Source organism: Columba livia, chromosome 3, assembly GCF_036013475.1.
Source record: "Columba livia isolate bColLiv1 breed racing homer chromosome 3, bColLiv1.pat.W.v2, whole genome shotgun sequence".
Lineage (NCBI taxonomy): Eukaryota > Metazoa > Chordata > Aves > Columbiformes > Columbidae > Columba > Columba livia.
This window is the reverse complement of record NC_088604.1, coordinates 3005375-3033141: the sequence shown is the minus strand read 5'-3', so window position 1 is coordinate 3033141 and position 27767 is coordinate 3005375. Positions and strand designations below refer to the sequence as shown.

Below are 27767 nucleotides of genomic sequence, written 5' to 3'. Positions count from 1 at the left end.
CTCTAAATCTCCCCTCTTTCAGCTTAAAGCCATCACCCCTTGTACTATCCATCCTCTTCCCTTCCTGAATTACAAACACAGTTACGCTATAATCACAAAACAACTCAGAAGAGATCCCAAGGATGACTGTAATAGAATAAACGCATTTTGCAAAGTTGTTTTTAGCAGATACAAAGCAAAGGAATCCCTTCAGGTGAGTGGGGGGGTCATGTTTCCCACAGCATGAGTCACCGTGTCATCTTCAATGGCACAAAAGACAGATGTCATGGCTTTTCTCGTCTTCAGGGAACCACTTTATTACTGACTGTAGCAAAACTGCAAGATAATTTTCAGAAGTTCTGGAGAACCTGTTAACACATCATTGCCAGATATGAAATAAATAAGCTGAAAGTAGTTTAAAAGGAAAGAGAAATCAGAGCCCAGAAGGATTTTTGCCCTTGAGCCATAATTGATTCAGCGCCACTCACTTCATCATGCAAACTATTCAGCCATCTCAGCAACCACTGCTCTGGCTAATAATCCCCTTCATTAAAAAAGATGCAGAGTCAAATCTCAGCTTCTCACTGTGATACGGAAAAACAACGTCTCCCAAACTGGAAATATAGGTCAGAAAAAGTCTATTCAATTTATATGGATAAAAAAGCATCTAACATGCAAATTAGGTCACGACAGCTAAAATTCCTGGGGACGTAAGGCAGCCTAATAATACATCTATTTTTAATGCATATTTAGTTCTAGAGAAACGACAAAGAACAGGAACAACATAATATTAGGCATTTCAGTTCATTAAAGGAATGAAGTTGCATTCTCAAAAGGCAAAATTGTTTTTTTTCCACTGGCAAAACTCTCTTTCCTACTTTGCAAAGAGTATAGACCACAGGTATTTACGAGATGATTATGGCCAAGGCCGCACTAAATTGGTTGCTAGTGGGATGGCCAGACATCGGTCAACTGTGTCCCACCACTGAGATTTCATTGGCAAGAGCAGGAATTAGAAGAACCCAAAGGCAACAGAAGACACCGTCTCTTATCAAACAACTCAGCACATATTTCTACTGTTGATTATTCAAACCTGCACGAACCAATGTATATTTCTCTCTATTGTCTCTCAGCATATCGATTTCCACAGCTTTTTTAATTTATCAACACAGAGCTGTGTTCTATTCCTTTCCTCCAAGAGCCTCCTAGCAATGCCTTTACCACAGATTTAATTAGCATCCTCCTCTCCACTATATCGTCCAAGTCATTAATGAAAATATTGAAGAGTATTGGACCAAGAACGGCTCCCTAAGGGGTTGGTAATACTGTTTTGAATATATTTAATATGTCTGGTGACAATAGATTTTGTATTTCTACTGCTTTTTGTTGCACCTTGTAATAACACTGAAACCATCAGGACTCTTAATAACATTTGAAATACAAGACAAAGGTACTCTGTGCTTTAATCTGAGATGCGCAGATTTCATTCAAATTATAAAGGGAAGAGAGTTACAGGAATGGAAAGTAAAAAATAAATCAAAAATGGTTATATTTTACATGTGAGATTGGTTTTTTTTCCCTTTAATCTCTAAATGAAGTTAGAGGCCTGTAGCAGAATGCATAATGCTGGTTTAGGGTCGCTGTAGCGGGTTTTTTTATGTGTACAGCTGTTCTTCCACTGGTATAAGTAGACACATCTGCTCATTAGCAATACAATGTCATTTCTAGTGTCTAATTTTAATTATTTGCAGATGATAGATTCCTTATGCAATGCCTAAAAAAAGTACAGTCCTTCCAAAGTGGTGAGAAATAAATACACCCTCTGCAACTAAAATGGGTTGGTGCCGCGACTGAGAGACGGGGACGCAACTTGATGCAAGCAAGGTGTCCGCTTTATTGTATGGCAAACATACATTTATATAGTCTAAGGCACACATGTTTCATGCTGATTGGCTAATCACTTTAACAGACATTAAGCTAGCTAAGGCGGGAATCTTAGTCAGGCAGTGTTCGCATGGTAACAAGATCGTTATCTCGTAGTCACAAGCTGTCCCCCGCTCCAGGGCTCCAGGGCGCAGGCACCCCCACCGACCACAAGCTCCCCGCCTCCAAGTCGCCTCACAACTACCGCAACACTTAACTTTATTCACACAACAAACTAGCCTATTAACTCCAAATACAGAAAACTAACTCATCAACTCTAAATTCAGACAACCCACATCTCCCCCTTTTTGTTTTAATTAACTGACCCTCCCAAGGTCAGCAAACGACCAACTCGAGGACATCTTACTAACAGCTCCGTACTGGGGGTTTTCGTAATTTCTTTCTGATCTTGGTCCGCTCCTTGCTGCACGAGGAAAATCTTGTTCATTGAAGCAGTTATTGATTTTGGAAGCATTGTAACACACATGGGATTACTATTAATAATGCTCATTTGAATGTCTTTGGCGCATTCAATCTTAGAATATAAAATGTCCACAGACCTTTGTGCTACAATTTTCCCCCAATCGTCAGAATAATAATCATACCGGGGAGAATATTCTGTCTCTCTACCTGTTATCAATAACACCTGAACTGTATTCCACTCAATTGTTAGGCAGTTATCACACCAGTGTCCTACTGTATGGCGATTTAGCCACTGTGATTTTCCACAATTAGCACAAATTCTACAAATCCACGGATTACATTTTTCACATTGGGGACACTTAAGCTCCCATTTGTTAACCTCTGGAACAGAGTTCATTCAATTATTGATCGGTAGTGTCTTCTATATCAGTCGCAGGATCAGGACCAGGAATGTCTTCAGGAGGCTGCTGCAGTGTCTCTCGAAAAGGTCTCACATTTTTAGCTGGGATCCAGCGGGGACCTCTTTCTGTGGAAACACAAGCATAGCCTCTTCCCCACGTGACAAGGGGATAGGGTCCCATTATCTTACCTGTTTCGGTGTCCCGGATCAATACTGGCGGCTTAATCTTGGGTTCAAAAAGGGTGTTTGTGCTAAAATGACGAACTACTGGAGGATTGCTGTCTAACAGGGAACAATTCAAAAAATTAAAAACATACAAGGCTTTCTGTATTCGCTCCTCTGGTGTAGCAGCCCCTATTCCCCCTTTTTGTTTTAATAACAGGCGTTTTAAGGTTTGGTGAGATCGTTCTATCAAAGCTTGTCCTGTAGGAGAGTGAGGGATACCTGTAACATGTGATATACCCCAAGAGGCAAAAAAGGTAGTTAAGGTTTTAGATACATATGCGGGGCCATTGTCAGTTTTAATTTGAGAGGGTACCCCTAAAGTAGCAAAAGCGCGCATTAGATGTTTTTGCACATCACGTGCTTTTTCTCCTATATGACAGGAAGCAAATAACATTCCTGAAAATGTATCAATAGAGCAATGAACAAACTTTAAACGACCAAATTCAGCAAAATGAGTGACATCTGTTTGCCAGAGTTGAAGGCTCTGTAGCCCTCTGGGATTGACTCCTTCTGCTATAGAAGGGAAAGAGTGCCTTTGACAATCAGGACACACCGCAATGATATTATGGGCTTGTTGTATAGTGAGGTCAAATTGACGCTTAAGGCCTGCAGCGTTTTGATGAAAAAAGGAGTGGCTGAGTTTAGCTTGCGCTAATCGATCTGGTAACACCTGCACCGGTAGCGTAAGCAAATCCGCTTGTCGGTTCCCTTCTGCAATAAAACCAGGTAGAGAAGTGTGAGATCGAACATGCATAATAAAATAAGGGTGAAGACGGGAATTTAACAGAAAGATGAGTTCTTGTAACAAATTAAACAGTGCCGTATGAGAAACATCTCGTAGCACAGAAGCTTCTGCTCGGCTAACAATTCCTGCAACATAAGCAGAATCAGTGATTATATTGAGAGGGGCAGACCATTTTCGAAATACTCGAACAACTGCAGACAATTCTACTATTTGAGGAGAACCCTGCACAGTCTCAACATCTGAGCTCCACCGTTCCCGATGATCATCCCACCAAAGGACGACAGACTTGTGAGATTTGCCAGACCCATCTGTGAATACAGTGAGGGCTTGTAAAGGCCGGTCACTCAGCTTTGGAATAGGTAAAAGGTGAAAATCAACGCTTAACAGTTTGTGAGAAGGCAGATGAGAAGTGAGTTGGCCTGCATAGCCAGTTAGAGCTATGCCTAGTGCATCTGATTGTTGTTGTAACCATTGCAGGTAATTCTGGTTCCCATCGATGCGCTTGTCTGGAGGTAATCGCTGCCGCAGCTTTATGCAAGGAAGCTACGGCTTCAGGACTGAGACTTCGCGGAGCGTTTAAGTCCGAGTTTCCTTTAAGCATTTTGAATAAGGGACGAAGATCCGCATTAGTGATTCCTAACAATGGTCTGACCCAATTGATTGTCCCTAGCAGTTTTTGCACGTCATGTAAATTCTTTACATTCGCCTGTATTTGTAAAGGTTGCGGAGCAATAGTCTGAGCCCTTATACGCCATCCTAAGTATTTCCAAGGTGGTATTTTTTGAATTTTTTCTGGTGCAATACAGAGGTCTGCTGATTTTACAGCAGCCACGACAAGGGCTACAGCTTCCTCCATGACTTCATGGTGCTGTGCTGCCACTAGAATGTCATCCATATAATGATATAACAATGCAGCAGGTACTACAGTTCTGACAGGACTAAGTATTTTTGCTACATACCATTGGCATATTGTAGGGCTATTTTTCATTCCCTGCGGTAGCACAATCCACTGGTATCTTTGCAAAGGAGCTTGCATGTTGACGCTTGGTACAGAAAAGGCAAATTTAGGGGCATCGTCTGGATGCAATGGAATGTTGAAAAAACAATCTTTGAGGTCTATGATGGTTAAATGCCAATCTCTAGGGATCATGGCGGGTGACGGAAGCCCAGGTTGCAGGGCCCCCATGTCTTCCATAGCGTCATTAATTTTTCTGAGGTCATGGAGCAAGCGCCACTTGCCAGTCAGTTTTTTAATAACAAAAATAGGCGAGTTCCAAGGACTCGTAGAGGGTACAATATGTCCCATAGATAGTTGTTCATTAACTATTTCTTGGAGGGCGTGAAGTTTTTCCAGCGGCAGGGACCATTGATCAATCCAAATAGGAGTATCTGTTTTCCAAGTTAACTTTAGGGTTTCACGCCCCTCAATGGCCCCACCTAAAAATGTGTCTGGATAGACATCCCCCACTGGGATAACACATCACGCCCCCACAAGACCATAGGTACTGGTAAGATAAACGGTTTGACTGAGGCAACTTGTCCTTCTGAATTTTGAACTTGTATTATTTCTGCGCTTTGGCGGCTAGCTCCACACCCCCCGATTCCTGCTAATGTCTGAGAGACATCAGCTAAAGGCCACCTAGAAGGCCACTTTGCTTGAGAAATAACGGTAACATCTGCACCTGTATCAATAATTCCACTTAACATAACTTGCTGACCTCTGCGAATGAGGGTGCATTGACATATAGGACGTTTTTGTGAGATGGCTTGAACCCATAAAATTAGTGGTTCTCCCGTAGATCCAAAACTTCCCTGTCTCTGTGGGAGCAATTGGTCAGGGATTGGGACATAGTCTTCCTTAGGGATCAGTATCAATTGAGCGATACGACTTCCCTCTGGTACTGTGCAAGGAGGAAATGGAGTCCAGGCCATAATTTTGATTTCTGAATTACTGTCAGGATCAATTACTCCGGGCAATACAAAAAGTCCTGACAGAGTGGTGGACGATCTTCCTAATAATAAAGCTTGCGTTCGGGGGGGCAAAGGACCTGCAATTTTGGTAGGCAGTAAGTGAACAGAGGAATCAAGTAGCGTTACTGTGTGGGCGGTTGCCAGGTCCAGGCCGGCGCTCCCTGCTGTTGCTGGGCGGAGACTGGAAACACTCCTGTTTCCCCCCCCGGCGTTTGTGGGGGCGCCGGTCGCGGAACTTGTGTCTGTGCGCGCCGCGGTCCCGCGCTCTGCGATCGGTTTCCCTGTATGGGGCGCCCTTGAGAGTCGTATTTAGATCGACACTGGTTAGCATAGTGGCGCCCTTTTTGGCACTTAGGACAAACTCCAGGTATTTGGGGTCGTTTCCCAGCACTGGCACTAAAGCAATCTTTTTTAAGGTGTCCCGGTTTTCCACACCCATAGCAGTTTCGCTGTGGGTCGGCGCCCATCGGGCTGTGCATGGCCGCAAAAGCAGCAGCCATGGCCTCATATTTATGATCCATAGTGCCAATTCTATTACAGGCTTCCACCATTTCAATTAAGGTAGGGTTTTGATTTGGGAGAGACTTTAAGAGCTTTTTACAATCGGCGTTAGCGTTTTCCACAGCCAGTTTAAGGAGTAAAATCTCCCGAGCCTGTACGTTATCAACTTGCCGCTCTAAGGCTTGTTTTAATCTATCCATAAACTGCATATATGGCTCACGGGGTTCCTGAGTGATACTAGTGAATGCTTTTTGGGGTCTGCCAGAGTCAGGAACTCTCAACAAGGCCCTTTTCGCTTCTTCTCTGCCTGCTTCCAAAGCCTCCCGAGGAATGTCCCTAGCTTGGGCCGCGGGATCCGAAAACTGCCCTGTTCCTGTGAGGTGCTCTATAGTCAATGCAGCTAAGGCGGCATTAGCATGTCCTGCATAACCCAGCAAAACTGTCTGCAATCCCGTTCTCCATTGAGACTCCCACATTGTATATTGTGTTGGGGTTAATAACAATCGCGCGAGAGATTTTAAATCATGTGGGGTCATGACATATGTATCGAATACAGAAGATAAAAGGCTTGCAAAATAAGGGGAAGACAACCCATGCTCGGTAACTGTACGGCGCAACTCCTTAATTACCGAAAAAGAAAGAGCTTCCCACTGAGCTTGAGCCCTCCCCCGTCCTTGGTATATAACGGGGGCTACTATAGTTCTGGCTATTTCCAACTCCCCCTCGTTTATCGCTTGGCGCTTAATCTTTCCCCAAACCTCATGAGGATCAGGGGGAAAAAGATCAGGTTCCTTTTCAGGGTCAATCGGACCCGGGTCAAAGGGATCACCCTCCGGGGGATATCCAGCAGCACAAGCTAAAGGTGGCGCAGAGGGTTCCGCCCCACCAGCGATTTTAGAAGGGCAGGGGGGAGGTGACTGAGCTCCCTCCTCGGAGCCTCGCTGATTTTGCTCTTGTGCCTTTATGGTTTCAAAGATTTTTCTCCAACTGGGAAGCATATACTGCGCTTCCTCATCTCCTGAGGTAGCTGCGTCCCATAACTTTACCCCCACATCGTCCCAAAGTTCACGCGTAAAAATAGAAGAAGCAGTCACCGCGGGGATCTTAACCTGCACCCATTTAAGGATTAACTTAAGATCTTGTTCCGAAAGAGTCTTTTTCCCATGCTTCTTAAGTAGAGCTTTCATAAGCTCATAAACGTCTCTCTCAGGGGAAGACTCCTGATTCCCCATTTTGCTAGTTTCCCGCAGCTCACCTCTCGTTCCAGACGGAGGGATTGTTTGGCCGGCCGGCTTATCCTGCTTCCTTTCAGCAGCTCATTCCACGTTCTGCGGGACTCGCGACATGCCACCAGGTAGGCGGTTTTTCAATCCTCGGCGGTTTCGTCGCTGACGATCACGTCGGAGGTCACCAATTTGCCGCGACTGAGAGACGGGGACGCAACTTGATGCAAGCAAGGTGTCCGCTTTATTGTATGGCAAACATACATTTATATAGTCTAAGGCACACATGTTTCATGCTGATTGGCTAATCACTTTAACAGACATTAAGCTAGCTAAGGCGGGAATCTTAGTCAGGCAGTGTTCGCATGGTAACAAGATCGTTATCTCGTAGTCACAAGCTGTCCCCCGCTCCAGGGCTCCAGGGCGCAGGCACCCCCACCGACCACAAGCTCCCCGCCTCCAAGTCGCCTCACAACTACCGCAACACTTAACTTTATTCACACAACAAACTAGCCTATTAACTCCAAATACAGAAAACTAACTCATCAACTCTAAATTCAGACAACCCACAGGTTGGCACAATGAAAAACTGATATTAATCTGGAGAATTCATGTATCAGCACTAAGGCTAAATGCCAAACGGTTTGGAAGGTCACGGGGAGGAGAAACGGCTCGTACGTCTCTTCTTTATCGTGGGTACACAAGACATATGGACTACGAGACGTTCTGAATGAGTCTGGCAGGTGATGAGTTTGTTGTAGGACAGATGGTCCTCAACTGCTGGAAAAATATCAGTTCTGCTTACATTTCCTGTACAAACACAGGCCAGATAAGGAGTTGCTCACGACAGGAAAGAGGAATGAGATTACTTATCAGGAACTTGGGTTCTTTGTATATTCACACTCGAAGAATCAATAAGAACAGAAGGAAATTTCCAGAAGCTCATGGGCAGTGGTGGCCATGGGTGACTTTGCCCTTGGCCCCATTGCTGGAGGGCGGCCAAAACTATGGAGTCTTGGCTTCCTCTCAGTTCCTTCCACTAACTCAAACAGCCAGAAGAAGCAATGAAAAGGATGATATTTCTGTACAACAGGGTCTTAGCCCAGAGAATTGTAGTTGTACCCAAGTTATTTCTTGTGGGCTGGGAAGGATTAGTTACTCTTGACAAACATGGGGAGCAGAATTACCAAAGAAGCGCCCATGTTGGATTGTATTTAAGAGAAAAAAGAGCTAAAGGAGGCAAGGGGATGTTTTAAAGAGAAATTAATATTTGTTTTATCTTCTGCTTGCCTTCTGAACAGCCATTGAAAGCAACAAGTTCCCTTGGACTGGGCTAAAATCTCCAACATAACCATACACGGGGTCAGGAGAATTATTATCCCATTTGCACTATGACCAACAGATTCCTCTGGTATCAGGTAGATTTTTCCAAAGGTTTGGAGAAATAGTTTCTCACACCCCACAAAGAGCGGACAAACTTTCTGATGAGATAAAAGATGACATTTTCCACCCTGAACGCAAGCACAGTTGGGTTGTGCAATTGGCTCATACACTCCAGGGTGGTGTCAATGCCAAGAAAGGTGGTCCCAGTAGTGGTTGTGCTTCTGGCAATTTAAGTCTTGGCTGAAAATTACATTTCACTTCAATTCATGCAGGGTTCATTTTCAGCTTGATCAGAGGAGTTTGCAATTGCCAGTGCCAACACAAAGGAAGAGGTTGTATCCTACAGACAGGTCAGGGAGAGAGAAGAAAATTGCCCTTTTCCCCAAGAATTAAGTCAAAGATCAGCTCATAGAAATCATGAAACTACAGGTTGAGGCACAAACCAGACAAACTGATGGTGTGAAAGTCCATCTAGACACAGCCCTGCAGACAGACATCATGGAGGTGCCAGCAGAACCATTGCCACGGTGCAACTTTGAGGACACAGTTGGGCTTATATCTTGAAATTTTAGTGCAAATATAAGGCAATAAAGAACCTGCCCTATGCCTCCCTAAACTTCAGAAAAATAAAATTAAGTATGATGTAAATAGCCATAAGTTCCTTCTGCATTATTTTCAGCATATCCCATTCATTCTGTTTTTCTGTATCAATGACAAAGCAGCAGCGACCTCAAGCACTTATAGAGCTATACGGAGCAATCCTCTTATAGACCAGATCGTTCCTAGGAAAGAAGGAATGCTGATCTGTGCATGAGAGGCTGAACAGAGATGACAACCATATGTCACTTGGCAGAAGTCGGGGGGTTGTTTGTTGCTTTTTCAGCATCCCAAATGTAATGAATTATAAAACAGAGACTAAATTAATAGTCAAGGAGGACTTTATCAGGGCCCCACACTTAGGAGATGCTCCTCTGGGAGAACCTCTTTCAACTCAAAGACTGTTTGACTTGATCAAAGGTTCTTGCTTTTCAATAGATTTCTGTATAATACTCAAATTCAAGAGATTCGTGAGACAAGAGCCTCCCAGAGAAAATTCGGATCCAGTGAGATGTCTGGGCAGGAACAACCCCAGGTTCCAGTATAAGTTGGGGAATGACCCATTAGAGAGCAGTGTAGGGGAAAGTGACCTGGGGGTCCTGGGGACAGCAGGATGACCATGAGCCAGCACTGGGCCCTTGTGGCCAGGAAGGCCAATGGTACCTGGGGTGGGTTAGAAGGGGGTGGTCAGTAGGTCAGAGAGGTTCTCCTGACCCTCTGCTCTGCCCTGGGGAGACCACACCTGGAATATTGTGTGCAGTGGTGGCCCCTCAGTTCCAGCAGGACAGGGAACTGCTGGAGAGAGTCCAGCGCAGCCACCAAGATGCTGAAGGGAGTGGAGCATCTCCCGTGTGAGGAAAGGCTGAGGGAGCTGGGGCTCTGGAGCTGGACAAGAGGAGACTGAGGGGTGACCTCATTAATGTTTACAGATATATAAAGGGGGAGTGTCAGGAGGATGGAGCCAGGCTCTTCTCGGTGACAACCAATGGTAGGACAAGGGGCAGTGGGTACAAGCTGGAACACAAAAGGTTCCACTTAAATATGAGAAGCAACTTCTTCATGGTGAGGGTGGCAGAGCCTGGCCCAGGCTGCCCAGGGAGGTTGTGGAGTCTCCTTCTGTGCAGACATTCCAACCCGCCTGGACACCTTCCTGTGTAACCTCATCTGGGTGTTCCTGCTCCATGGGGGGATTGCACTGGATGAGCTTTCCAGGGCCCTTCCAACCCCTGACATTCTGTAATTCTGTGATTCTGTGATGTCGGTCTCATCTTGAAGGCAGGAGGTCCAGAAGTCTGGAAAGCAGCAACTTCTGAATATTAACAACCTCATATTAAAATGAATGATAGCACTGCCAGTCTGTACTCTTCAGCAACTTGGTGCCATCTAGATGGATATTTGAAAGGTCTTTAACTGCAACCGAATGTACAGATGTGAAGTTTAGTGCTATTAGAGCAATTAGACAAGTCAATGGGGAGCAGGAGGGCTTAAATGGTGTTAAACCAGCTTCTGGAGAAAACATAAGACAGTGCCACAGATAAAGCTTTTATACTTTCAAGTAAGCACTATGCTCAAGTAGTCCAGCATTTGCTGGCTATATAGGACAGTGGATTCATCCAGAGAGTGTGCTGAATTTCATTAAGAAGAAATTTTCCTCATTTACCTGCTTAGTGTAAAACTTCTCTTTGACAGACTGGGTCCTGCATTCTGGCTACATAAGACTTCCTGTGTGCACACAGCTGAGCCTCAGAAAAGGAGAAAAATATCAGAGGTCTGAGAGATAACTCCCACTTTCACTATCTTTACATAAAACCACATTTTCCACAGCAAGCTAAAAGTGAGGACCAGATACAAATCGGGGCAAAGCAACAATTCTGCCTTAAAGATGATCTGCTAACTGCTCAAACTTGAAAGGGTATATAAGCACACCATCCCTTTCTTACAAAAGAAAGAAAACTGAAATTGGGAAATTAGGTTTACCTCAAATTAAGAAATGTGGTAGAGATGTGATGAGCTCTGCAAAGTTCTTGAACAGAGATTAGTATTAAGCAATCATTAAAATACAGAGGTAAAGTAACCTGTCCAAGTCTGGGGTATGCAAAGTCTTCAAAGCAGGATGTTGTCTGTGGATAAAGTGATGCTTTCACTTTTGGCTGATTATTACAGAAGAACCATTTGGAAATTCTACTAAGCCGAGCTTAGATAAAGGCTTAGGTGTATTTACACTGCAGTACTGCATAGAAGCCAGAGACAGTTGTGAAGGACTTGGGTACCTGCAGAGCACAGCGTCACGCGGATCGGAGCTCGTGGCCCAGAAGGAATCCAGCCACTTTAGTGTGGCTCGGAGCCCAGCCTAATTAGGTGATGTTTCCCCAGTTGCCAGAAATCAAAGAGTGAATCATACATCTGCCAGCATCCAACCTTCAGCTGAAAGCACAGACCGCAATTATTTCCAACCTCAGTTATGTGAGAATGCAAGGTGAATATAGACATAATGTCATAGGGTTTAAAGGCAGAAGGAATCATAAATTCATCTGATCTGACCTGTTATCACAACCACTATGCTTCATCCGTTGTGTTCAGCACCTGAGCTTCTGTCGGCCCAAAGCACTGGAGGCCCCTGGAGACTGAGCGATGGTATGTGTGCCACAGGCAGAGCCCAACATGGACAAAGCCAAGACTACAGACATGGCAGATGACTGATGAGATGGTAGCTGCCCAAATTATTTCAGCAGAAATCTGTTCCTCATACTGCTCTGGAAGGTAAAGAATCCCATAGTCCTGGCCATTAGTTCCCAGCTCTGGCAATCAGGATGAATCCCAAAAAGACACATAAACCAATTATCTAGAAATTGGGTTCTCTGCTCTGCCAAAACAACCAGCCCATTACAAAGCGGCCAGATGCTGGTGATGGCCAATCTCTGACAATCCAAAGAACAAAAAACATCTACAAGGAAGCACTGGTAGGACAGGGAGAAAACCTCCATCCTGACCACTACACGCAAACCATAAAGGTCCTGAGCACGAGTTGAAGATGGCCATTGTCTTAATGCAGAGCTACAAGTATTATAAAGATGGTGCAGACAATTTTATCCAAACACAATTATAAATTAACTTAGAAAAGGGAGACTCCTAAATCAACGAATGCCAGTATAGTCCACCACGCTTGACACACATATGCCAAATTTCTTCTCATGGCTTGAATCAAGCACCTCTTTTAAAATGGTAAATTAACTCTTCTTAAAGATTCAAACGGATGGTGATGGAAAAAGACTCCAATGTTTAATTACACTGAGAGCTGTGAAACTATTTTACTTCAAGGTGGAACTTTTCAAACTTCATCTTCCAGCTACTTGAACTTGTTATGGCTTAACCAGTGGTTGGGTGGTCAACCTCACTATGAAGTATCTGCTCCTCACATAAAGATTATTTGATAATAGTGTTATATCTGTTTGACTAGTCGAATGTGTTTATTCATAGCACCAGGCCAGTTTTCTAGGCTCTCTATCCTTTTTTCTGTCCCTCCTTCAATCTGTATAATTCCTTGTATGTCAACACAGGAACGACACTAAATGTTCTGAGGTTTTACTGAGACTTCAGCTTTCATACCCCTGACTAAGGCTTCACATTTTTGTCTTTGCATTGTGCTCTGGGCTCAAATTTATCCCCAAGAAGCTCTGGATCACTCTCAAAGTTCCCGTTTCCCAGGATGGCATCACATTTTGAAGGTATCATCTGCATTTTTTCCTCCCAGATGTAGTAACAAGAAGCATAATTATGATAGCTGTTAGAATATTGAAATGAGTTACTGCGTGTAATATTTCTGGGAAATGGTAGAAAGGATGATGTTTATTGAAACTATATAAATATGCGAAATGTTTTCACAACACAGTTTCCCATTTATGTTTGCACAGATGTGCCTCGTGTCATCACGACGCCTCTTCCAAGAAGGATAAATTAAATCGAAAGGTTTGAATAAGGCAAAGAGCTGGAATGCTCTGCTGGTGCCTCTCCGCACCATCTCTTACCTCTTTTTGTTCCCTTTTCATAATCGTAAAAGATATTAACTGAAACTATTGAAAAATACTTTTTAAAAAATGAAGGATAAAGGTCTTTGGCACAAACAAAATGACCAGCTCTGAAGCTATGAAAAGATACGCTTTAATTTAAGAGACAAAAGATAACATGACAGAAAAAATTGTCATCATCAAAGCTAAAAAAAAATATAACAATTTCTATTGTCTACTGTGCTGCTCTGTGGGAATTTCCCCAGCACAAACAGCTGTAAAGGAGGAGCGCTGCTCTGAGCTTCTGTACCCTCATGCTCTCTTTTCCTCTCTTCCTCTGTCAATAAATGTCTGCAATCATATTCTTGAGCTCCAGTGTGATTTCAAGGTTCATCTCTTCCATGCAGCTCAAACACTAATTATCCCAGCTGTAATTAGTAAGATAATTAAATACTGGCTCACTCATCACTCTACCTTGTGTCGGGTCATGATTCTCCCAGAAGACCTTGAGCAGTTTCTCAAAGCTGATGTTTTCTGGCTGATAAACCACTCGTACAACCTCCGCGTGGCCAGTTTTACCTTCAAAGGCAAAATAAAATCAGATGTCGTTAGTGAGAATTAGCTCTAGCACATATCTATTTTTCATCTATTGAGACTCAAAGCACAATCCTTTGATTTCCTTTTTTCTGAAGGCACTCTGATTTTCCATCATTTATACTTAATCCTTTTTTAGACAATATTTTGTATTTATCCAAGCTACCTATAAAATGTCAGCTAGTTTGGACAAGGCCATCATGAAATAAACTATCCAGAGAGGCAATAAGGTAAGACAGGGATGCTATTACAGTAGTTTGTCAGCTTTCAGGAGAAAAAATGAATAGTTCTTCAAAATTTGTAACTGACAACTAGTAAATATTTTAAATATTCTAAACACAACATTAAAATATAAAAAAACATACATATAAGGTTTCTTGACAGTATAAAACTGGGCTTTGTTTACACAAGGTAGGATATAGATGAAATAATTGATGATAAAACCTAATTTCAAGGGTGTGTTTACACAAGATCAAACAAATAATATCAAACTATTTCAGGTCATCCAAACCACTGACGCCAATGGGCCTCGAAAAGTGCCAAAAGGAGCCTGGACTGAACTTCATGGCAGCAGATGGAGTTCAAGGAAGATTAGCAGGGGTTAGAGCACATTAGAACTTATTTCCACTTTTCAGGTACATTACGGGCATGATTTTTTCATTCCTTATGTGTTTTATCAGTTACAATATTACTGAAAGACCCAGCTTCACAAAATGTGAAGGATCTGGCTGCATAATTGTCTTCAATTGTAACTAATAATCCCAGAATCCCAGAATGTCAGGGGTTGGAAGGGCCCTGGAAAGCTCATCCAGTGCAATCCCCCCATGGAGCAGGAACACCCAGATGAGGTTACACAGGAAGGTGTCCAGGCGGGTTGGAATGTCTGCACAGAAGGAGACTCCACAACCTCCCTGGGCAGCCTGGGCCAGGCTCTGCCACCCTCACCCCCAACAAGTTGCTTCTCAGGTTTAAGTGGAACCTTTTGTGTTCCAGTTTGCACCCATTGCCCCTTGTCCTGTCACTGGTTGTCACCGAGAAGAGCCTGGCTCCATCCTCCTGACACTCCCCCTTTCCATATTGATCCCCATGAATGAGTCACCCCTCAGTCTCCTCTTGTCCAGCTCCAGAGCCCCAGCTCCCTCAGCCTTTCCTCCCACGGGAGATGCTCCACTCCCTTCAGCATCTTGGTGGCTGCGCTGGACTCTCTCCAGCAGTTCCCTGTCCTGCTGGAACTGAGGGGCCACAACTGGACACAATATTCCAGGTGTGGTCTCCCCAGGGCAGAGCAGAGGGGCAGGAGAACCTCTCTGACCTACTGACCACCCCCTTCTAACCCACCCCAGGTACCATTGGCTTCCTGGCCACAAGGGCCCAGTGCTGGCTCATGGTCACCCTGCTGTCCCCAGGACCCCCAGCTCCGTTTCCCCTACACTTCCTCAACTTTTACTGGAACCTGGGGTTGTTCCTACCCAGATGTAAGACTCTACACTTAATCAGATTTTTGAGTGCTCAGACATCTCAATCAAAGTCTGTTGTAGTCAGTGCTACACAAGCACATATCAAGAATCTACAAATGCAGGCATTCTTGTTGTCATAATATATATATCCATGAATGGGGAAAAACATAACCCGCCCTTCAGTTAAATCATAATAATGAATAACTAAACACATGTAAACTGGGCAGCCAGCTCTGCCTTGTGGTGGGAACGTAATAAGCTCCTTCATCACACAATACAAGGCTTTTATTTCATTTATACCACCATAAACTTGGGATTTACTCAACTGACTTGAACAGAATTGTTGAATTTCATGCAGTGTAAGAACCAGCTGAACCTGGCCCAGTGGTTCTGAATTAGCTGGCACCAAACAAGAAAAATACAACAAAAATCAGTCTATGAATAACCGAGGAGTGTTTGGCCGCAACGCCAATTCAATAGTAGGAGAAATTTTAATTAAAAGTAGAAAGAAAGAAAAAGGATGTTAGGATATATTAAGTCACGACAGCATTATAACAGTTAATGTGGCACTTGAAATGAAGAAAACCTAAATGAAGCACAGAGGGGCAGGCGAGCTACGAAAAGGGATTTAAAAGACCGGGCTTAAATTTAGTCTAGAACGCAGAGGAGTGAAAGGGGACACATCTGGGATAGCAGTAATGACAATTTTGATAAAATCAAATCAGTTCTTATCTAGTATGCTTCACAATACAACAAAGATACCCTTGCCAAGATTAAAAGGCAAAAACTGTCCAAGTTTGATGTAAGCTGGAGCTAAAGCCACGCGATCCCGGCCAGACAAACGATGGCCCAATTCACTTCGCCTACTGAAGTCCATGGAAGCAACTCATTAGCTGAAGTCAAATTCTGATGGTAGATTGGCAGAAAGGGATCCTACATTTAGTAGAATGAAAGCACGAGTCAGAAATAATGGGCTTGATAATAAAGTGAAATGGTCTTCCTATCTTCTAGCATGAACTATTTTAGGTCAGGGACGGAATTTATTCCAAATTTCATGTTTTAATATGGACTACCAGTGAAAATCATGGATTTCACCTTAGCTTAAGCCCAGGTTGGGACTTGTTGCTTGAGATAAATGCAAGTAAACAGGCAGTGGTTTGTCCAGCTCTCACAAACCTATATTGTATAACAAAAAAGAGGTTAAGGAGTGGCTTCTGACTTTAATTTCATTTTTTTTTAAGCCAATATGAACTCTAAGAAAGGTTCTCATCACTCAGGAGCAAATTGCTTGTCTAAGATGACTCGCTTTAGATCACAAGAGAGTTTCTTAAAGAGCTTCAAAACAACAGAGGCATTACCTTCCCTCTCGATTGAAGCGGCAATTACATCTTGTCAACACCGTCTTCTCTGACTAAGCCCCAAGTTCAAAGAACCAGCTTTCTTCTTTTCCTCTGCATAAAGAAATAACGGTGCTGCTCTGAGAACTGTAGCCTGACCTCGAGACAAAAACTCCTCAGATGTGCAGCTAACAAACTGTTAGAACCCAGAGCCTATTTAAAATCAATATTTATCCTTGGAGGAAAAAGCAAGGAGGGAACGCTGCTGGTCCTATCAGATTCACCTCTAATTTTCCTCAAAGCCTTTCTAAAATCCAGCAGATTTTCTTTCAGAATATAGAACAACTACTTCTACCAAGAACAATCTTATTTATCATTTATGATTTTTTCCTGTATCAAAAGTAGCGTGGTCAGCAGGACAAGGGCAGTGATCCTTCCCCTGTGCTCTGCATTGGGGAGGCCACACCTGGAGTATTGTGTTCAGTTCTGGGCCCCTCAGCTCAGGAAAGAGATTGAAGTGCTGGAGCGGGTCCAGAGAAGAGCAACAAGACTGGGGAAGGGACTTGAACACAAGCCCTATGGGGAGAGGCTGAGGGAGCTGGGCTTGTTTAGTCTGGAGAAGAGGAGGCTTAGAGCTGAGCTCAGCACTCTCTAGAACTACCTGAAGGGCAGTTCTAGCCAGGTGGGGATTGGGCTCTTCTCCCAGGCATCAGCAATAGGACAAGGGGCCATGGGCTTCAACTCTGCCAGGGGAAATTTAGGCTGGCTATTAGAAAGCAATTCTTTGCAGAGAGAGTGGTCAGGCATTGGAATGGCTGCCCAGGGAGGTGCTGGACTCAGCGGCCCTGGAGGTTTTTCAGCTGAGATTGGACATGGCACTTAGTGCCATGATCTAGTCAATGGACTGGAGTTGGACCAAGGGTTGGACTTGATGATCTCTGAGGTCTTTTCCAACCCAGTCCATTCTGTGATTCTATGATGAGCACTCCTGCTTCCCAATAATTTAAGTGGAAACTACACCTCTCACCTGGGTACACATGAACAAACAGATGGGTAAAAGGCTCCATGTCGGACATATTAATCACAAGATTTCCCAGAAGAAGCACAGAGAGAAAATGGTATCAAGGACAGGAAAAGAACAAGAGGAATCTCTCCCAAGGTGCAATGTGCATCATAACATGGAATTCAAAGATACTACGAGGTTACTCCAAGTAGCATGTGGAAACCACCAGCTCGTCAGTGTCTAATGTGACTCAGCCATACCCAAAGTGGCAAAAGGGAACTTATATTAGATTCTCCTCATTTACCTTCTTATTTCACTTCTTCTATTAGGCTCAAGTTCAACTAGGAAAACAGAATAAACACATTTCAGTTTGATATTCATCCATTCAGTACGGTACAAAAGAAGGGAGCAGGCATCAAAACAGCGAACTGCTACCCAGTATTGTAAAAAAAAACATTGAAATACTTCTAACCTAATATTTTTTGTAAGATTTCTTATAATGGAAAGGCAATAATCAAAGAGAAACAACAAACCCACCCATTCTCAAACAAGCTGTGTGTCTTTTAACAAGAAATTTAACAGGCTAATGGGGAACAGCTGAAATGATTTAAACTGATCAGTGATAGATGCTTTTCTTTCTGTGATACTCAGCTCTTCACCTCAGTGACTTGGCATGAAAGGTCCATTTATATCAAGTCAGAGAGTCACGGTGTCCTCAGTTCACCTCGTGCTTTTAATTAGTTGATTTTTAGCACTCCACAGCAAAAGTTCTAATAAGTACAGACACTTCTAGAAAAAAAAAAGCTCAATGTTTGAACTACATTTTAAAATAATTTATTGAATTGCTAAATATCATTTAATTTGCCATTTTTTTTAATAGGTGCCATTATTGGATTTCCAGCTATGGTGCTCAGGTCTCCTTCAGCTTTAGAAGGGGCTCAGCCATTGAAGAACCCGCTAAGACTCTATTTGGCGATGCAGAGGGCTGCGTGCCAACAGCAGATTGTCTGTTTAGCCCGGATCCATTTCCCACTTAGCAAACACAGCCACTCTCAGTGGATTAACGACAGCGAGCTCATTCAAGCCCTGGCAAAAAAACGTCACCGTAAAGAGCAATAGAAAAAGACATTTAAGTGACACCTTGCTGCTCCTTTGCAATTTTTTTCCTCCTAATAGTGTTTAGATCTTCACCTTCTTAATCACCTCCCAGGTGAGCGCCCAAGCGGGTGGATTAGAGAAGCGAACTGATTCTTTTTAACTTGCTGTATCCAGTGAGTATTTAATTCTTTCTGGCAAAGTGGAACGACTTCAAAGGGCTTGAGAGCACCTCACCTGTGGATATCCAGAAGCTACAGGACATGTGGGCTCCATCTCCAACTACTTCAGCATTGGAGAATTCAGTTATAAAATTCAGACAGTGCCATAACTATTCCCTCCTGCCCCGCTTGTCCAATAAGAAAGGGCTTGCCTCTCTTTACTCGCTGAAATAAAGGGTCTAAATCCAGTAAATCCAGGGTCTCTTTAGCTTGGAGGAGACTGAGGGGTGACTCATTAATGTTTACAGATATATAAAGGGGGAGTGTCAGGAGGATGGAGCCAGGCTCTTCTCAGTGACAACCAATGGTAGGACAAGGGGCAATGGGTGCAAACTGGAACACAAGAGGTTCCACTTAAAGATGAGAAGAAACTTGTTGGGGGTGAGGGTGGCAGAGCCTGGCCCAGGCTGCCCAGGGAGGTTGTGGAGTCTCCTTCTGTGCAGACATTCCAACCCGCCTGGACACCTTCCTGTGTAACCTCATCTGGGTGTTCCTGCTCCATGGGGGGATTGCACTGGATGAGCTTTCCAGGGCCCTTCCAACCCCTGACATTCTGGGATTCTGCGAGTCTCCATCGGCTTTGTAAACACCCATTAAATACTGGGATGTTTTGATGAGGTCTCCCCTCAGCCTTTTCTTCTCAAGGCTGACCAAGCCCAGTTCTCTCAGCCTTTCCTGGCTTTGCAGTCCTTTGACCATCTTTGTGGCCCTTCTCCAGACCCTCTCCAGCCCATCCAGATGTTTTTGGATAGCAGGGACCACAACTCTCTGCTTTGAGTTGTGTTGCTTTGCTAGCTGGGGTATCATAGAGATCACAGAATGGATGAGCCACGTCATCCTAACGATCATCCTCCTGGACCATCCAACAGAATATCTCATTCAGCATTCAGCTGATGAAAAAATGTTGAAGATAGGCATATAATTAGTGCCAGTCAACATGGTTGTGTGGAATATAGGTCTTGTCAGCCAAACTCGATTTCATTCTCTCATGAAATTACAAGTCTAGTTGTAATAAATGTAGGATGTAATAGCATGGATGTAATAGACTTAGACTTTATTAATGCATTTGACTTCTTATTTCATGACAGTCTGATTAAAAAATTAGCACTACACAATATCAATAGTGCACATGTTAAATGGATTAAGAATTGTCTAAATGACAGTTCTAAAAAAATTGTCTAAAGGGAACGAGCATTGAGTGGCAGCATTTTTATCTGTCCTCTGCAGGGACTGGTACAAAGTCTGTCACCATTAAAGTCTTTCATCGCTAATTTTAAAGAAACAAACAGTTCAACTTACAGAATTTGTGGATAACTCAGATGAGAAGGCCGATAGGATGGTCTTATAAAGTGATTACTTGCTGCACTAGGCCCATTCAATCAAAAATGTATTAAAACCAGTGACATGTAAAATCTCTACTCCAGGGAACAAGCGACCTACGCCACAACTGGAAATGGGGAAAAATCCCATTTTCCCAGACAAGTAAATACAGAATTTCATTGCAATACTGCAATGAAATGGAAGAGTGACTTAACTGGGATGCCTATGTAAAAAAGAGGTTGGTAGAAGAGCACTGGAGAGATTATTCCTGACACTAAGTAGATCCTCAAACACTACACTGCTCAGTTACACCACCGGCTCATTCGGTGATCCCATAAACGCATGTCCTATAAACCACGGGAAGAGGTTGATTCTCCACCTCCCCATATTTTCAAATCCTTATGGTCAAGACGCTTCAGACAAATAACCAGTTAAACCTGAAGGAAAAAGTTATAGGGCTTAATAAAATAGTAACTGGATGAAACAGAATGACCTATGATATAAAAGATGTCAAATTAAAGAATGCAGTGAGCCCTTATCAGCCTTAAATGCTGTGAATGTATGAATGAATTGCCCCTATTTTCCTTTGTTCACTTAGATTTAACAAAGCCTTTCAACCCCAAACACCATTAGCTGGACAAAGACTTGGGACTTATGTATTATCTTCTTTTCATCATGGTTGATGAGGTAGACTTCAACCTAACCACAATTTCTATACAATCTTTATAGAGGTGAGTTAAAATCTTTTCAGCTACGGTGTCAGGAAAAGACACCATATTGCCACATTTAGAAAAATCTCACTTATAAGCCCAAGTTTTAACCCTGAACTTACACATTAGATGATCAGAGCCTTTGCAAGTCGATACATTTTGTTTGCTGACAAACCAGTTATACTTGGTGCTAAGGAAATATGTAATATTTGTAATATATTCTTGTAGCATCCAGTCTGTGTGAATCTGAGCACTTGATTAGGTGAATATAAAACAAAACCAGTGGTCATGCAATGAGAAATGCTGGCTGTAGGCTGGGACATATTAATTATGAAGTTAATTAATAAAATAAAGGTTTAAATATGGAAGAAGAAATGGGATTCACAGAACCTTAGCTTCATAACCACCAGCAATCTTGCATTATCGACAGCATCTTATATTGTCGTGGAACCTAGAATTAGGTTTATAATGTAAGTTTTCTGTAAAACTGGCATGATAAAATAGCCATCGCTTTGCTCTTGGAAACAAAAACATATTTCGTAGACTTTTAAATACTGAAAAATCACGATGTATCCCAAGAAAAGCAGTTTGGACAGTGATAATAAACAAAAGAAGGTCAAAAATATGGTGATACGAACATGCAATGGTGCAATTAAGATATTGCACTGAAGACAGGTGGTTTTAACAAATGTCAATGAATTTGTCGCTTTTCTGGCTGGGACTGAAACACCTAAGAGCATGAAGCAGTAAAAATCATTCTATTTTCCTCCCTAGACTAGGATCCGAGCTTTAGAAAAGTCCAACCAAAGACAGAGCCCATTGGTTTTTATTCCAAATATATTTATCTCCATCTCCTCAAAGAAAGCGCAAGAAAATCTGCTTCTTGTTCCAAAGCCTTCCTAACAGCACAATATACAGTTTTATCTGTATATTAACACTATATGTTATATTTACAAGAGGAGCTAAAATCCACGACGCATTTATTATATTCTGACCACTCATTTTGTGCAGAAGATAATACAAGAGTTTTATTTCATCCCCCTCTACTTCGACATTCCTCAGAATTCCTGCATTTCATGTGTGTATGTCCCCACCCGGTATTAGATAAGAAGCATATCAGTAACACAGAAAATAACTCAAAACAAGGCAAGAAAGATCTGTATTTTTATGCAGAGTCTGCCTAGGAAAAATCATGTCCAAAGTAATGATAAACTTGCCATCAATAGAGTAAGATCAGTAAAAGAAACTAAAATTCTTGGGAAGTTTTATTGATTCATGGTAAAATATTACAACCCTGACTCTGGAAACACATCAAGAACTTAAAGGAATTTCCCTGATTTAAATTATTCATATTACAGAAAGATTTAGTGGCCAGTTTTAGATTCCATGTTTGGGAAGAATTCAACCTCAAACTGCTCAGCTTAGGTTTCTATTGGATACTTTGGATTGAGTGAATTTAGTTTCCTCAGACAAAAAATGTGTCATTTGGAATGTAAGTCCTTATATTTTTCAGTCCTACTTGTTCACTTCCCCTCAAATTAATTTCTTATCTGCCATACTTGTGCCTATTGGATCAGATAAGAAAATGTCTATTAAGGAATGTAACAATGTAACAAAGCCATGACAAACAGAAATACCTTAGAAGATGTCTTTTATTTTTATATATGCTTTTTTTTTCTCAGTGATAAATTCATTGATTAGTATTAGGTATACAGGTCATTCTCAAGCAACGTGAAGAAGAAGTAGAACCACAGAACCATAGAACCATAGAATCATCTTGGTTGGAAGGGACCCTCAAGACCATCAAGTCCAACCGTAACTTAAATCTAGCACTAAACCCCAGAGTATGGCAATAGAAGAGAATTTGGGATAGAACACAGCAGTGTAAGACTTTGGGGCGTCCAAATTAAACTCAGTGCTCCTTGCTTAGGGGATCAGACCCATCTGGAACTATAAGTCAAATTTCAGCCACTAACTAGAGCCCAGGACTCATTATTCACCCGCACGACGTTCTGCACAGCTTTAGTTTGTTCTGGTATCATCGATTTCTGCTGTCGTACAGTTATGAGTTTAGAAGCTCAGAAGATTGTTACGTTGCAAAGTTCCTTTGAAAAATCAAAATAATGAAACGATGTTGACGTTTTTTTATTGAAACAGATAAACCCAGCGAATATGCCCAGTTATCCAAGGCATGAAAAACCTCGAAGATAAAAGATTAATGCTACAGCACAGTTGTGCCGTGTCTTTGTCCTGAAGATCTCAAAGTACATTCTAAATTTGGAGTCCGCTATTTCATTTTGCAGAGCATAACCCACTATTACACTGTGTTCTTCATAATTCATTCTCCATATATGCAACATAGTTTCTTTAAATACTACAAGCCTTTCTGTTCTTTTAAAACCCAAACGCAAAACCTTACCTAACATACTTAGTGTGGGGCCAAGGGAAACAGTATTATTATGCTTAGATAGCAAAAAATTATTTATGGCATGATGTGTGGAATATATATGGTGATGCAATTTCAACTTTAGGTAAGTATTTCCTATGGTAACAATTTGGCTATGCTACTTACCGTTTCCAGCAAAAAATAGCTTTTTAAGAAGCTCAATAAATAGGATGTTATATTCAACTATATGACATTCTGGGATTCTGTGAACTGGCCTCAGCCCATCGGTCCAGCCGGTCCAGATCTCTCTATTTGGCCTTCGTACCCTCCAGCACATCAACACTCCACCCAATTTGGTGTCATGTGCAAACTTACTAAGGGTGCAATCAATCCCCTCATCCAGATCATTGATAAAGAGATTAAACAGAACTGGCCCCAATACTGAGCCCTGGGGACACCACTCATGACCGGCCGCCAACTGGATTTTTTAAATATATTGGATATTATGGATATATATGGATATATTTTAAAAAGTCAAAGAGTTCAATAGCCTCAGTATTGCTGTATCGTACAAAGCTTCATTTGTTTGCTCCAGCTGTGACTCGTTCCTGAGAAGGCAAATGGAACCCAAACCCTTTTGGCTGGGAAGGGAGTGAAGCTCCAGGCTCAGGATGGAGCTGTGGAGACCCAGCTCTCCAGAAACGAGTCTTAAGGGGAGATTTGTTCCCAAAAATTGCTGTAATATCCACAAACTAAGCAGTATTGGGGCTCTGCTCTGGTACAGAAAAAGCATATATGGAAAAGTGAAGAATATACATAAATAAAACATCTGGACTCAGTACAGAAATCCAGCATGAATCTATGAAGGGCATATTTTTTAATGTCAATTTAGCAGAAAATATGATCTATTTTTTTGCTTAGAAGTTTGCAGCTTTTAGCTGCAAAGCCTCTGTACTATGGTTATGCAACACACTGAATTTCCTTAAGTAAATGGGTATAACGGAAGGCAATGAATAATAGAAATGTGAAGGATATGCATTGCACTGAGAACAACTTTGAAAAGGGATAAATGGAGGTAAATATACTACCTAGGGACATCTATTTATAGCAAGGAGTTGGAAATATTAAATAAACTGGAATATAAAAAAGCAGTAACAGTGAGGTATTCTAATATCTATTCTTTTCCACTAGAATAATAAAAATTTTTGTTTTATCCTTTGCTCTCTCGAGTGGTTTCAATAAGAGGAGACGCCTGAATGCAAGGTTAGATTTCTCAAATATGCCAATTCCCACTCCTTGTGAATCTGAACACCAAAATAGTGCTTGGAAGAAAACTCTACATATCTTAATACATGAGAATTGTAGGCTAGAATGCAAAAAAAAACAAGGAATAGTTTCTCTTTCATTTTTAACTTCTATTAAACTAATCTGACAGCTATATGATATACATAAATATGAAAAGGATCATGATTTCCCTCATGATTCCCCCAAAAAACAAATATGCAAAAAGCAGTACAGGAAATCTGGTTTCACCGGAGACCTCTCGCAGACATCAAACTGCATGGAGACAGCAGCAGAAACACTTCGCAATGACAGATAGACATCCAGACGGCTTCCAGCAAACAGAAAAGAGTACTGGGATGAAAATTCAGAAGTCATTTATACCACACAAACAGAATCACAGAATCCCAGAATGTCAGGGGTTGGAAGGGCCCTGGAAAGCTCATCCAGTGCAATCCCCCCATGGAGCAGGAACACCCAGATGAGGTTACACAGGAAGGTGTCCAGGCGGGTTGGAATGTCTGCAGAGAAGGAGACTCCACAACCTCCCTGGGCAGCCTGGGCCAGGCTCTGCCACCCTCACCGGGAACAAGTTGCTTCTCATATTTAAGTGGAACCTCTTGTGTTCCAGTTTGAACCCATTACCCCTTGTCCTACCATTGGTTGTCACCGAGAAGAGCCTGGCTCCATCCTCCTGACACTCACCTTTTAGATATCTGTAAACATTAATGAGGTCACCCCTCAGTCTCTTCTTGTCCAGCTCCAGTGCCCCAGCTCCCTCAGCCTTTCCTCACACGGGAGATGCTCCACTCCCTTCAGCATCTTGGTGGCTGCGCTGGACTCTCTCCAGCAGTTCCCTGTCCTGCTGGAACTGAGGGGCCACAACTGGACACAAGATTCCAGGTGTGGTCTCCCCAGGGCAGAGCAGAGGGGCAGGAGAACCTCTCTGACCTACTGACCACCCCCTTCTAACCCACCCCAGGTACCATTGGCCTTCCTGGCCACAAGGGCCCAGTGCTGGCTCATGGTCACCCTGCTGTCCCCAGGACCCCCAGGTCCCTTTCCCCTACACTGCTCTCCAACAGGTCATTCCCCAACTTACACTGGAACCTGGGGTTGTTCCTGCCCAGATTCAAGACTCTACACTTGCCCTTGTTCTAGTTCATTAAATTTTTCCCCCCCAGCTCTCCAGCCTGTCCAGGTCTCTGATGGCAGCACAGCTTCCAGTGTCACCACTCCTCCCAGCTTGGTGTCACCAGCAAACTTGCTGACAGTCACTCTAGTCCCTCAACCAAACAAATATTTTGAAGTTCATCAAAACTAATAAAAGAATCCTAGGAAGGATTCTGAAAACACCCAACCTGTTTTCTGCACGAGTCTTTAATAGAAACAAACTGTGTGAGAGGATAAGAGCTTAAAACCAGAAAATGTTGACAATTTATATATATCTAGAATGCAGCTATGAGAATGTTGGGAGAAAATTAGTAAGTAAATATTGCAGGTAGAGTGATGAAAGAGCAACGACTGGGCATAGAGACAAAATGAGGTACCTTCCAAAACCAAAGCAGATGTGACAGAGGAAGTGCAGAAAAGCACCTTAAGGATCAGGAAAAACCCTCCAAGTCAAAAGCATTAAAATGATATTTAGTTATTTCATTTACAGTGCCTTGGGAAAACGGTATCTTCCCTTTAAGAGCTTTTGAAATGCTACTATTTATTTTAAACATAAACTACAGCTGTTGGGCCTCTTAAAGTGATATTCCTGCAGGATTATTGGAAAAGGGGGTAAAAGTTTGCCCAGTATAAGTATTAAAAAACGCAGTAAGGTCAGAGACAGGTAAATCGGGAATGTACAGTCCCCGGTGGGTGGTACAAGTGTCGGTGAAGAGCAAGAAAGGGGAGTTCAAATCAGAAAAGGTGAAGAAGTTGATTGGCTGGTTGATTAAAAAAAAAAAAAAAAAGGGAAAAGAGGGAGAAAAAAAGAGAAAAAAAAAGAGAAAAAAAGTTAAAACTATGATAACGCAGAAGACTGAACTGTTCTACAATGCCAGGAAACTGCAGAGAGCTCACTGAAAACAGGTATAATTTCAGGTCAATAAAGGAAATGTCATTGCGGTCTAAGCCATGCACTTCTCCAGCCTCCCAAAGAATCCCTGTCTGATAAACTGGAAAGCTCTTGTACCTGGACACCACAAGCTTTTTGATAAATGATGTTATAGCCTAGAGACGGGGAATCAGAACGTTGTGAAGACCAAGTCAACAGTCGTTCTGGCGTTACCCATCAGCTGTCTCAAGGCAGCTCTTCATCCACCATGAGGGAACCATAAATGGTTCTCACAGAACCACAGGCTGGTTGGGGTTGAAGGGACCTCTGGAGATCCCCCAGTCCAACCCAGCTGCTCACGCAGGGTCACAGAGCAGATCACACAGGTGGGTCCAGGCGGGTTTGAATGTCTCAGAGCAGGAGACTCCACACCCGCTCTGGGCAGCCTGGGCCAGGCTCTGGCACCTCCCAGCAAACAAGTTTCTGCTCATGTTCACATGGAGCCTCCTGTGTTTCAGTCTGTGCCCGTTGCCCCTCACCCTGGCGTTGGGCACCACTGAACAGAGTCTGCTCCATCCTCTGACACCCACCCTGACATATTGATCCCATTGATCACATCCCTCTCAGCTTCTCTTCTCCAGCTCAACAGCCCCAGCTCTCTCAGTCTCCTCATCACAAAGATGCTCCAGACCCCTCAGCACCTTTGTGTCCCTCTGCTGGACTCTCTCCAGTAATTCCTTGTCCTTCTTCAACTGGGGAGCCCAGCACTGGACCCACAACTGCAGATGGGGCCTCCCCAGGGCAGAGCAGAGGGGGAGGAACAACCTCCCTCCACCTGCTGCTCACACTCTTCCTCATGCACCCCAGGTCCCATTGGCCTCTTGGCCACAGGGCACATTGGTGACTCACGGTCACCCTGTTGTCCCCCACAACTCCCAGGTCCTT

At 43.0% G+C, this 27767-nt stretch overlaps 1 protein-coding gene across 5 annotated transcripts in view; it reads right to left on the bottom strand.

Moving 5' to 3' along the window:
* Positions 1 to 27767, bottom strand: part of MSRA (methionine sulfoxide reductase A) — a 303524-nt gene that overhangs the window by 121254 nt on the left and 154503 nt on the right. For all 5 annotated transcript variants that reach the window (XM_065055610.1, XM_065055612.1, XM_065055611.1 and 2 more), the window contains one exon: positions 13849 to 13953. In XM_065055610.1, coding sequence (XP_064911682.1) covers positions 13849 to 13953 — 105 coding nt within the window. The remainder of the gene's footprint in view (positions 1 to 13848; positions 13954 to 27767) is intronic.